General features: G+C 38.4%; 1 protein-coding gene across 1 annotated transcript in view; it reads left to right on the top strand.

Annotated features, from left to right (window-relative positions):
• The window catches only part of CYTH4 (cytohesin 4), a 45856-nt gene that overhangs the window by 21242 nt on the left and 11302 nt on the right, over positions 1-13312 (top strand). The window contains exons 8-9 of the mRNA XM_072421240.1: positions 1744-1925; positions 3098-3212. Coding sequence (XP_072277341.1) covers positions 1744-1925; positions 3098-3212 — 297 coding nt within the window. The remainder of the gene's footprint in view (positions 1-1743; positions 1926-3097; positions 3213-13312) is intronic.

Here is a 13312-nt window from a genome sequence, read left to right as displayed (position 1 = left end):
GTGGTGACTAGGTAAATAAAAAGTTATAGGGAGTTAGATAATAGTAAGGGGTAAGATTTACTTTTCACAAAATGGGGATTAAAGGTATGTTATATGTTTAAGTGTTTGCTAAGGTTTTAGGGTTAGGTAAAGCTTTATTTCCAAGAGTTGTTGGGGGCAGGTTAATACAGCTAGTTAAAGCGTAACTAAAGGCAAAATATGTTTTTGTTTTTGATTTGGTAGAGTAGTACCATATTTTCATTGCTCTCTGTGGTTATTCACTTACTCTAATCATCCTGATCACAAATGTCACCAGAAGGATAATGAAGGCAAATCCAAATTATTAAGATGTCACCAGAAAAGAATGGATGGGTGATCTTTTGATGGGGTCTCTCTATCCACAAAACCCAAAAGAATACATTTTTCTTTTAGATATTTCTTAGATTTCCAAGACAAGGAAAGAGACAGGCATTTCAAAGGCTGTTAACAGTAAGGCTACGTACACACATGCAATAATTATCGTTGGAAATGAACGACCAACGTCCGTTTGTCCAATAAGCGTTACAAAAAAAAGTGCACAAAGACTCGCCAATGAACGAGAAATGTCACTGGAAACTAATGACCGCCCCGGCGGATCTGATTGATCGATGATCGTTCACTTTCTTTTGTGTGTACTGTCGTTCAGTGAACGTGGATTGTTCTGCGGTACACTTTCTCCGGTACATGTCACTTCCTACATCGTTCAAACGATCGTATCTAGTGTTTGTACATTATTGGTGGATTATATTTGAACGATCATATCATCACACCATGTGCAGAATTGTGCACAATACGATCCTTCAAAATAATCATGAATAATTGCTGATCGGTTGTTTATCGTTTGTTTTCTTACAGCTATTATTGCAGGTGTATACCTAGCCTAAGGCGGTCAATTATCAAAGCCTAATTTATGGATTAGATCAGGTTTTCAGGTGAGGGTAGGGCTGGCTGTGAGTAGTAACCTAAGTAATGTTAGAATAAATGTAACATTCTCACATCTAAATGCCAGCCTATCTATGGTCTCTTTATGAGCCCTATATTCAGACTACGTCCTATCACTTGCCATTCTCCAGAGTGAGTGCTCTTGTTGGATACTAAGGCAATGTAATTAGAGAGGACAACGGTTTAGCCCAGAGATGAAACTTAAATTAATTGTGGAATACTGCATAGAGTTTTCTGACTAATAAAAATGTAAAACACGTTGGTTGTTTCTGCATTTAGGCAAGATGGTTACAAAACTTTTTAATGACTTACATGTTCATTCCAGGTCTAAGTCACAAACAAATCTGAAATAGGTACTCGGGGTGTCTTGTGTCTTACATTAGTCCTATAAATGTTCCTACTACAGCTACAATTTTTCTGAAGATAGAGCAGATCGATCCAACAAGCCCTCTAAGGCATCTTTGTGCTGCCCGACCCTACAATAAACCTTTACAGCTTCTACTGAATTTCAGTTTTATAGTTTACTGCTTGGCTCAAAACAGTTGTTATAGCCAAACCTCTAATTTATGTTTTCAGTAGTTTAAGAAAATTCTAAAACCTGAAGTAACCTAGGAAACTCTAAAGGAAATCTAGACTCATGTAAAAGTCTGTGTAATTAGGGGCAATATAGAAGAGGCAAGTTGAATTTGTCATTTTGTTTTTCCCAAGTCTAATATTCAATATTTAGCACCCCCATGTCTTATATGGGCAAGTTTTAGTAGGAATAAACCAACAATCAATTAGTTTTTCATGAATATTTCTTTTTTATGTCTACAGATAGTTGTTATATTGTCTCCTTCTCGTTGATCATCCTAAATACGAGTCTACACAATCCAAGTGTTAAGGAAAAGCCCGACCCACAACAATTCATTTCTATACACAAAGGTGTACACCCCGGTGGTGATCTACCTACAGAGTTGTTGACCGTAAGTACAACTGTAATGTATATATTGTGTTAAATAAAGCTTGTAGTAACATAAAAATATTGGCTGCTGTTGCTGACTATCTTTTGGAAATGTCGGCTACCTCTGGCTTCAGTTATGTCTCAGTTATCAGCCCAGAACAAGCATGGTAAAAATCTGAATCTGCATCAATAACTCAAAGAATCACTATCACATATACAAAACTTAATGATTTTTTTGGTAAAGATGGTGTGGTTTTCTCACAAAAAATAGGATATAAAAGCAGCTCAATTGTTTTAAAATAAAAAAATAAATCAATAATTAAAAGCTTCATTGTATATGAGAAGAGATTAGCTGAACTGAATCTATTCCCCCTTGAGAAGAGACGTATAAGGGGGGATATGATCACTCTGTATAAATATATAAATGGTCCATACAGAGAACTCTCTTCCCCATTATTCACTTTGAGATCATTACAAAGAACAAGAGGGCACTCTTTGCATCTGGAGGAAAAGAAGTTTAAGCTCCGGATAAGGAAGGGATTCTTCACTGTATGGGCTGTGAAAATGTGGAATCGGCTCCCTCAGGAAGTAGTTTCAGCAACTACTATAGATTGCTTTAAGAAAAAGCTGGATGATTTCTAGAAGCACAGAATATAACTGGGGATTAGGGATTTAAAGTAAAAATAACAGAGACTGTTGATCCAGGGAACATCCAGGAAAGACTTTTTTTTATTTGTTGAAGCAAATTGTACCCGGGGTTTTTTGCCTTCCTCTGGACCAACTATGTCTTATAGGGTTTTATATCTGGGATATGTTTATTTCCCCAGTGGTTGAACTTGATGGATTTATGTCTTTTTTCAACCTAACCTACTATGTAACTATGTAAACCTATTGTTAGAATCATGATTAGACAACAGCACAGCACTTCTATATATGTAAGGGTGCTTAGGCACACTCCATTCTACCCTTGAAATAAAATAATCATTGAATGCATATATACTATCCACTCATGACTTAGATTATGGCTGGTGGATAGCTTAGGATAGCTTTCATCTCCTCCTTGTAGCCACACATAGCTGTACAATAGAGTTGTTCTGAGGCATCAAGCTGCAGAGTGCCTAGTATAATTGCAGTCTGAGCCTAGGCTAGGTCCACTTTAAAGTTGTAATGCTGATGTTAAATTTCTTTGTACAGGAAATGTATGACAGTCTGAAAAAAGAACCGTTCCGGCTTCCTGAAGAAGAAGATTCTTGGGAGCTCACACTTGCTTTTCAGAAGCCACAGAGAGAGGGTTGGCTTCTGAAAATGGGTAATTTTTTTTTCTAAAAAATTCATTTTTTGAAAATATATTATTTGTTATAATTTAATATTTGTTATTGTTTGCCCCCTCATCATGGCATTGCATATAGTTCATACATTCAGAGCTACAGTTTCTTACCACAGTCAGAACAGAAACCATTTAAATCACATGCAACTTTAAAGGAACAGGTTTTATTGGGCAACTCTTGCAACACACCATCCTGTTTTATGAACACCCTGTATATATTTAGTGATAGTATCTCATAGTGTACCTCTACCAAGACTGTAGAAATCAAAGAGTTTGCCTAATCCCAACAATAACTTTTAAAAATACCACCACTCACCTATTAAGCTTAAGGTATTGTGGAGAAATTGTTCTTTATCATTCACAACAGGAAAGCTGAAATCATAGCTCCTCTTCTTTAATTTTCTTTGTTCCAAAACATGTGGTAGGCAGTTTTTTTTACCATAAACAAACAGATTGTTCTGTAAGCTGTTAAAAACAAAATAAAATTCTGCTGTGATCCTTAAGAATGAATAACATCAAAGTACAAGCAGCTTCATAAGTTAGTGAGGGCTTGTTTTTAACTGCTTGTTGAAAATGTAATCTTACCATAGATGCACTTTAACTATTCATTTTTATGCTACCTATGTTATTGCATAATACAATGAAAATTTGTTTTATATATTTTTTTTTATTTTATTTATTTTATTTAAGCGCACTACTATCTGCATTCCTTTGGGTGCACATACCACAGATTGGTTTTTGAATCTCTCTAGATTGTTAGGCCAGTTCTTTGGAAAATATTTCGCTCTTAGCCTTTAGTATGTGAAATTAGTATGCAGAAATGCTATAAAAACAACTATAAATGCTAAAAAGACTGTAACCTGCAACAGAAAGGGGTAGCTGAATCTGACTCAGGGGCAGACAGGATATGTTTTATGTGTAGAAAGCTGAAGGCAGACAGGGAATTCCATGTGCAGGAAACAGGGTCAGAAAAGCAAACGTGGAAATGAATGGACAGATACAGCAGATGTACAACAAGTGCTTCCTTCTTCTAGTCTAAATGATAGACATGATCACTGCCATCATTTATTTTTAGTATGTAATCTACGGATATCCATATATATTAGATAATCGTTTGTTGTCATTGGAGGTACCCTGGTGGCATGATAAAGAGGTCCTGCAAAGTTAGACCTGGACCCTACAACACTGGTGACTGTTTCATTGGCTTTTTAAAAGGATTAAGTATTAGAGTAAAGTGTCTGTAAAGCCAAAACCTGGAAGATTTCTCACCTATATCTGTTTCAGTGACAACTATTTTTTGACAAATGATTTATGACAAATATTTTTGACTGTGCTTAAAAAAAAATCTTAAAATCTACTACAAAAAAAAAATGTAAAATATGGTTGCCCACAGCCTCTCTAACGGGTGGAGAGTCGTCACTTTGCTCTCTTCGAGAGCTATGGATTTTGGCAGGATATTCATACCCAACTCACTTCCAGTGTGTCAGGTGCATTGTTCCCCATTGTATGCTGTGAATACTTCTATCCCTCTCTGCTTTTGGGTTCTGTAATAATGTAGGGGTCAGCAGATGGAACTCCAATGTGCAGTGGTAGAGCCACCATCCATCATATTCGGAAATGTTGGATGCTTGATGAGGTCTAAGTTGGGATTGGATCATGTAGCAGCTACATACAGACCATAGCTGCCTACCTGCTACTTAGCAAGCCTGTACTCATGTGATTGCGCTTTTTCCTTTTAATTGCACTCACATGCAGACAGGCATGGCAAGTATCCATTGTATTCTTAAATGTGTTTTCATTGCGCTAGATCAGTTGTGTTTTCCCCTCTTTTTCACATTCATAATGAATGACCAATACGAAGAGTAATGCCTGTTATAGGTTTAAAGGGGTTCTAAAGTTTCTTTATGTTTATTACTTTTTGTAGTGCTAAGCAGTTCCTATAAACATGTGATGATGTATAGCTGTGAGTAGTGTTGGTCGAATATCTCACTATTTGATTCGACAGTTATTCGATCGAATAGGGAGATATTGTTCAGGTGATCGAACGTTGAATTCGAACACCATTAAAGTCAATTGGGGGAAAATTTGGGGTAATTTTTTGGGGACTGTGTAGAACAGCAAGAGCAATCAGGGGAGCAGAGCTGTCAGCTCCACTCCCCTGATTGCTCTTGCAGCCCTTTACCAGTTGTATTTGTTTTTGGATAGAGTTTCTCTATCCAAGAACACAGGAGTTCTGTGTTCCTGGATGGAGAAACTCTATCCAGGAATAGGGATGAGCGAGAATGCCTTGTGAAAATTTCCTCGAACTTCCGATGGTTCTGCGAAATTCCGGCGAAAATGACTTTGCGAAACCCTTGGGTAGATCGAGGAAATTATAACAGGAGGATTCACTCCTGTCATTGTGGGATAACCTGTAAAAAAATAAAAGTTAGTTACAGAAATCACGCACATTCAATACATTACTTTAACTCCTTTTTAACACATTTTTTTACACACGAATTTGCAAAATTGAATCCCGTGTTTTTCGTGTCGTGTCAATCTGAATTCAAACATTTCCAACAAAAATTATTACATTGGGCGAGGTCTATGACTTTTTTGCTATGTCTATTTTTTTGAAAAAAATCACTCATAACATGTAATCAAGAATATGAATCATTGAGAAACAACATAGCATACCCCTGGCATTTTTTCATGGGTCAGTTCCCTTTTTATAAATAATTCTGCATTCCAGCAATACATTTCTCACTTCTCATTTCTTCATGGGTCTGCAAATGCTCCACTTCCACACTGACTTGTTCTTCTTCGTCACAACATCTCTATATTATAGTTCTATATTATTCATTATGCAAACCTGACCGGAATGTCTCTGTTTGTTTTTCATGGCATTATAAAATAGGGATGTCTTTAATCCTAGATGACTTTTTTGTATTATAGAATGATTTAGTACAGGACTGAGATTACGGAGCCGAGAATATTACACTGTCATGTCCCTTAGTACTTGTAGAAATCAGAGTAACAGATCTTTATTTTTCTTTCTGAATCCGCCAGGAGTAAGATTAATTCAAGTAGAAATTGTCTGCTTGCTTCTTACAATCCTATTGTGAGTAATGGTAGAATCAGAAATATTACTTTCATTTAGTATGGGTCCTAAAGCAGAACTAAATATAAAAACATTGTAGCAGATTATTTATTGTAACACGACAGGCAATTGAACAAGCTTAAAGCGGTCCTAAACTCGAAATTTTCACTTTAAATAAAAACCCTTTTAAAAAGTGCAACACTTTTTTTTTTCACTGCGGCATTTAAGACAGAATGGAACGCAAAGTCCCTGGAAATACATACGTCAAGCATCCCGGGATACTCTTGGCTGCTCCTTCTGCGCATGCCCTGATCTCTCCCTTATTTCGAAAATGGGAAAAAAATTGCCGATCTCACGCATGCGCCACCCGATCTCACGCCTGCGCAATGCAAGATCCGGTGACACAGGAAGAAGAAGATGTCGGTGCCCAGATACCAGGATGACGTGGGACCCAATCGAAGGAACCTCCAGACAGCTCGACAGGTCTGCAGGATTAAAAGTAAGTGTGTTTTTTTTATTTTGGGTTTATTTCCGCTTTAACGGCTTGTTTGCAATCCATTCTTTATGTGTTATGTACTCTGAGTTGCACATGGACAGCTAAGTGTACAATCCTTCTATAGCTCATGGCCAAAGATCCAGAACCTGAAAAAAGGCCAGGTGACAATTCTGGAACCTACAGGACTGGTGTGTTTAGGTAAAGAATAGCAATCTAATAGGTGAGTTTATTTTATTGCATAAGGGAAAAGTTTTTTTTTATTAAATAAATTAAACTCATCTGCCCTGGCTCAGTTGCAGCTACTGATATCTTCATCCAGCCCTCATTTGGGTTTTGGACCCGCCTGTTTGCAATTTTTTCTATATTCTTATTTTTAGTTCCTATTTCAAGCTAAACAAATAAAAAAATACAGATAAGCATACAGACTGATCAGACAGTGCAAGTACCTGAATCTGAGCTGGTATCTGCCTCCAGTAATCCCAAGTACATCAGAAATCACACTAGAAGTAGTAATACCAGCACAAGGCATCAAACAGTTGTGCTGCAGTGGTAATGTACTTCCAGGCTTGGAGAACAAAGTAACAAAGCAATGAGCTTGTCATTCTGCTTCTTTACTTTTTACTGTACAGTAGGGACGAGCGAGAATGCCTCTGACATTCTCGCAAAAACTTCCCCTAACTTCCGATGGGTCAGCGAAATTTCGTTGAACCGATTTCGTGGGCCCATCGGAAGAGAAAATCATTACAAGATCCTCCTGTGTGCGATCCCCAACACTAGAGGTCTTGCCCTTTTTTAACCTTCAGTGCTCTGGGATCGTACACAGGAGGATTCCCTTGGCTGCATTCATGATGAACACAGCCGCAAGTACTCCTGTGTTCTTGGATAGAGGATCTCCATCCAAGAACACATACTACAGGGCTGCAAGAGCAATCAGGGGAGCGGAACTGTCAGCTCCGCTCCCCTGATTGGTCTTGCAGGTCCCAAAAGATTCAATCTCGATGGCCGAATTTACACACGCCGTTCTCGCTTACATGTTCCGTAAGCGATTCGCCTCGAGATTGAATTTTAAAATCTCACTCGCTCATCCTTACTGTCCAGTCCTATGTGATAGACTGATAATCCATTTACCACAGCTTTGTAGATCTAGGATCTGGATGGACAGAAATACCAGTTTTATGGCAGGAAAAACAGCTCACGTAGTACTAATAGAAGCACATAGGCTGCTGTTGCTGATTCTGAAAATGCTGGCTGCTTGGTTGTCTCAGACATTTAAGTCTGAAAAGTAAACATGAGGCCAGGACTTCATCGTATTTATTATAGGCCGGTAGTTTTATACATTTGAAATCATGTACCTAACATGTTCCAGAAGAGAAGTCAACAATGGCAAATTCCATACCTTCTGTATGTGTTGTAGCCTGGCTCCCCAGCAACACATTGACATTCCCTTTACCCCCCCTGGTCTCCTTTTCTCTCTCTTACCACCTCCTACCAACATTTAATTTACATTTTCCTTTTCCTCTTTAGCCCACCTTGAATGGGAAGCCATATCTTTAATCTATACTGGATATGGGAAATGACTAAAACTTTGGGTTCTTCCTGTGACAAATGTTTAATGTGAAGTTGCTGGTTTCTATAGCAAACGTGGTTATTAGCCAATTTTGGACATTACCGCTATGTGTTTTCTATACCTTTGTTTGCAAACAAGGATGTGCAATTAGATTTCACAAGAACATTCCTGTAATATATCATGATAGTGTTGCGGAAGCCATCAAGTATTCTTTCTATGTAACATGGTAATTTAAACATGTATAAAAAAAGATTAAAGTGCAATATTGATCTGCATGGACCAAGCACAAGTTAATATTAAAAAAATGCAAATTTGAGCAGCACTGATTAATCAGCGTTTAATATAATGTTCTTTTTAGAGCTGAAGATTTATAGCTATGGTCATATTTGCTCATATTTACTAATTAATTTATATCAGTATGTTAGCTGTTGGGTGTACAAGAAATGAGGAAGAGTTTAATGTGCTCTGTAAGGTGGTGGCTATTATATCTGCATTATATAAATTTAATCAATAGAACTGCAAAAATGTTTGATCAGGTATGGCTTGAAAACAAAATATGAACAAAAATAACATTAGGCATGACATCTAAAATGAAATATCATTGAAGGCAATTGAAATCTGAACCAGAGTCCATGGCCCTGATTTAATAAAGCTCTCTAAGGATGGAGAGGATACACTTTCATCAGCAAAGCTGGGTGATCCAGCAAACCTGGATTGTACTTTTTCAATGTCTTTTGCTATTTGTTAGCAAATGTTTTGAATCCTGATTAAGATCCATTCCAGGTTTTTAAACCTCTTTTAGAAGCACAAATTGCCCCTCTGGAGTACGAAGCATACTTCTGCTCTGCTACCAGAAGTGGCAAACTGCACCCTAGGTCTGCATGTTTGCATGTGTGGCCCTTGTGTTTGCAGTGGCAGTGCGATTCTTGCTCCAGAGGAGGAAAAGCAACCTTGTGGCTAGAAACAACATGTTGTGTTAAGGAGTTGCATCACAACCACGTCACAATACGAATGCAACTACACTCAAATGAATGCACAAAATGGTTCCAACCCCTCACATTCAGTTTATTAGGAGTAGTTGTGGCTGAACATGTGGATAACCACTTCGGTCAACTGTATGTCTGAGATTAGCCTCAGTTTGGGAAACTTGATGATGGTGCCAAAAAACAGCTTTTAAAATGTTACCTTGTACTACAATGGAGGGAGAGAAGATGGTGGTACTGGTAATCGGGCACAGCCTTTGGTCCTCTTCTCTCCGAATCAATTAGAAATGCAGTCCAAATGCAAACCACAAAAATGCACCATTAACATTTTAATTTGGCTTTCTGACTTTGTTAAATGCAATCTGGAACTTCAAAACTTTAATCGATAATAGGATATAATAGGATATATTGTAACTTCATTACAGAGTAAAATTACATTTTTAGGATGTCTCCCGGTCTCTTACTTGAGTGAATGAGTTTAGGTGACATGAAAAACAGATGAAAGAAGATGGTGGCACCACATGGAACAACAAGCATCAGAAAGAAGAGGGAAGCTGTAATGCGCCTGGGCACACAAACCACAGCCAACTCCAAAAGTCCTAGTATCGAGTTTTATTAAAGTCATAAAACAAGACAGGGGTATTTACAGATATCAAGTCCAATAAGCGTAGTACAGGAGGGTAAGGCAAAGGCAGGTCAGGAACAATCCGAGGTCAGGGCAGGCAGCAGACAAGGGAGGTCACAAACAATCCGAGGCCAGGACTGGCAGAGTTCAGGCAAGAGTCAGGTATCAGACCGGGTCACTATTTTAATGACAAATTACAGAAACATTAACCAAGACAAAGAATCCACCCAAGCACACTGCATACACACAGGCTTATACCGGGCAATGGTGTTCAGGACAGGTTCTCCTTAAATGGCCAGAGTGACCAATAACCTTGCGCCACCTGGCGCCATTTGATTGAATGGTAACTGAATCCCCTGAGGCCGATTGGCCGCAAGGAATTCAAACTATGTCCCGCCCCTCGGGGGGTACAAGAGGCACGCGTGGTAGCACGAGCACCTCTTCCCACAGCACCCCTGGGACGTGCCCTAATTTGCACCTCCACAGGAGTGCTGAGAACAGGAGTTTCTGTAATCACGTCTTTAGAGATGCAAGGGATGCCGCCTGGTCGAACAGTAGTTTGGCCAGGACGGATCCCTCCGCCTCCAGAGAGAGACACGCTTCCCTCCCTCTGCGGCTGGGATCCCCAGGGACGCCGCGGGCTCGCAGGACAGGTAAGTTCCTTACAGAAGCTAAGCCAGCACAGGGCCCATCGGGTTCAGTTTGTCATCAATTCACAAAAGTTTAGCATTTATTTCTAAAGGAACAACTGCAGTTTGGATAAATTAAAACAGCATAAAATTCATTCTCAGTAGTGGAAATCAAAAAACTTTTCGTATTGAACTCTTTCCGCCATAGCTGTTGGTGGAGTTCCCAATTGAACGTGATTGTCAGTGTTTGATACACAATATTAGAAAGTTCAAATGTTTGATTGCTTTTTTATTATTAAATTCTTTGTAGCTGACTACAGTGATGGATTTACCACTTTTAACTAGAAAATTGTTGTACTAAATCTGTCTGCAACTTTAGCTTCAGACATTATGTCACAGGGCCTCAACCATTTGCTGCCACACTGGAATTGGAAAAGTTTTGTGAAGATTGATGTACAGTACATACTGACAGTATCTTGTGGATCATTTTGTCACTATATTTCACTTTCTACAGAAGCAGGTTCAGACACTTTGCTTTAAATATTTGTATGTGACAAATGGCAAGTGAACATCTGCAGGGAATAATAAAAGTTTACATTAACCAAAACTTACATTTGATTTTATTTTTTTAGAAAAAGGGTGACTGAGCGCCTCTTTATTTATCCTCTTAGATTGTAAGTTGTTTTGGGCAGGATCCTCTTCTCCTCTTGTGTCATCATCATTTGCAAACCCTATTTATTCTAGAACACTGCATAATATGTTGGCGCTTTATAAACACACTAAAATATTAATAGTATAGTATAAATATAGTATAATAATAATTATCTCAAACCCGTTGTTTAAGATAATGTCATTTAGCTACATTTTTTATACACAGCAGCTGACCGTTTGGGAAGGTGAATTACATTACACATTTGGATATTCTGATCCTAATGTTCTGCTTGGCAACATTCAGCCATACTACTGGTGACTATTGTCCTTTGGACAGTAAATGAAGGAAAATCTGGAATTTAGGGCTTCCTTGCTGAGGTTTTCTTTACTTTAGAGAGCTTGCTTGTTATCATGCCATCTGTTTTTCTTGAGGACATTCCATCATCTATACCAAGCTACCATCTTGGACATTTTACTCTGAAATAATTATTCTTTACTGCAACTTTCACTTGTTGTATTCTTTGTATTGTTATTTTTGCCTACTTATTTCATACTCTATATATATATTGTACTTTCCGCTTCATATCAGACTGTGTGGTGTGAATTCTGTTTTTGTGGATTAGGTGGGCTGTGTGAATGCAGAGTAATACAGAAAGTAACTAAATGGAAATTTTCAAACCCATATATGTATATTATTTTATATGTAAGTTTATAAAAGGAACAGGTATAAGACATATGTACAAATGTGATACCTAATGTTTAGGAAAAAATAATAATACATTTTACTCAATATCATTCCCATGTCCATGTCTCACTGTATACCATTTTCTTAGATTTATTTTTTGTTAATCTATTGCATTGGTATTTAAAAACAAGGTCATTGCTTTGCTTTTAGATCAGGGTTGTCTGTCTCCCGTGTGCACTCCTCCAGCTGACATTGGGATGCTTGTCAGTTCTCCACATGCTTTCTGCAGACGTAACAACCACCCGAAGAAGCAGGCATGCCAGGTTGACTACATTGTTGCCTAAAGTGGACCTATCATGACATTTTTAACATTATATAAAAGGGTGGCCAACCCTTATTTTACATTTAAATTGAATACATTTTTTTGAGGAGGACCCCTCCCATTCCTTCTTTACTAGGGTATATCTGCAGCCTATTAGATACCTATATCAAACATCTCAGGAGGCTTCCGGCTAATCCTTGAGATCAGGCATGGAAAGAAAATGCTGTCCCAGAAAATAAAATAAAAAATGCAGAACTCATGATTGGTCAGTGAGATTGGCACTTTTTCTTACATTTGAAGAAACATCACCCAATCTTGTGTCTGTGCAGTCTAAGAATGGATGATGTGAAGAAGAACTCCAGTGCCCTGTGGCGCTTGCTTTCCTGTCTGCTGGAAAAGAAGAAAGAAATATGCAACATATTCACAAAATACTGGTTGCCTAAAGGCAGAACTAAACTAAAATAAAAAAATTACACTTACTTTTATTCCTGCAGGTCCCTCAATGGCACTGGTCCTTCCCACGATCTGGTCCCAAGTCGTCCGGAAACTCCTCTTCTTTCCAGCCCTGGGAAAGCGCCGGGGCTGCCATCTTCGGTCTTCACTTCTGTCTTCTTTCTTCGTCACCCGATCTTGCACTGCACAGCTGTGACATAGGGTGACATAGCCGCTCTGAAGGGGAAAAAAGAGAGCGGATCTCCCTGCATGTGCGTGAGATCGGCAACTTTCCTCTAGGAGGAAAAATACCCCGAAATCAAGAAATGTGCAGAAGGAGCAGCCAAAGCCTTCTGGGATGCGGGACGTAGGTATCCCGGGAGGCTCTGCACTCTCATTATGTATTGATCGCCGTGCTATATAGTCAGGCATGATGCATATCACAGCTGGACATGGCTTTTTGATGGGTAAAACAAAATGTTGTACTTTGTAAATTCTGCAGATGCACAGTGAAGGGATTATACCTTTCCATGTGCTCTGAAATTTATTTAACCTTATCAATAATATAAATATTTTGTGTAATATACATTGCAGGAATAACACAAGCATATTA

Source organism: Pyxicephalus adspersus, chromosome 8 (genome assembly GCF_032062135.1).
Source record: "Pyxicephalus adspersus chromosome 8, UCB_Pads_2.0, whole genome shotgun sequence".
Taxonomy (NCBI): Eukaryota; Metazoa; Chordata; class Amphibia; order Anura; family Pyxicephalidae; genus Pyxicephalus; species Pyxicephalus adspersus.
This window is presented reverse-complemented; position numbering and strand designations above follow the sequence as displayed.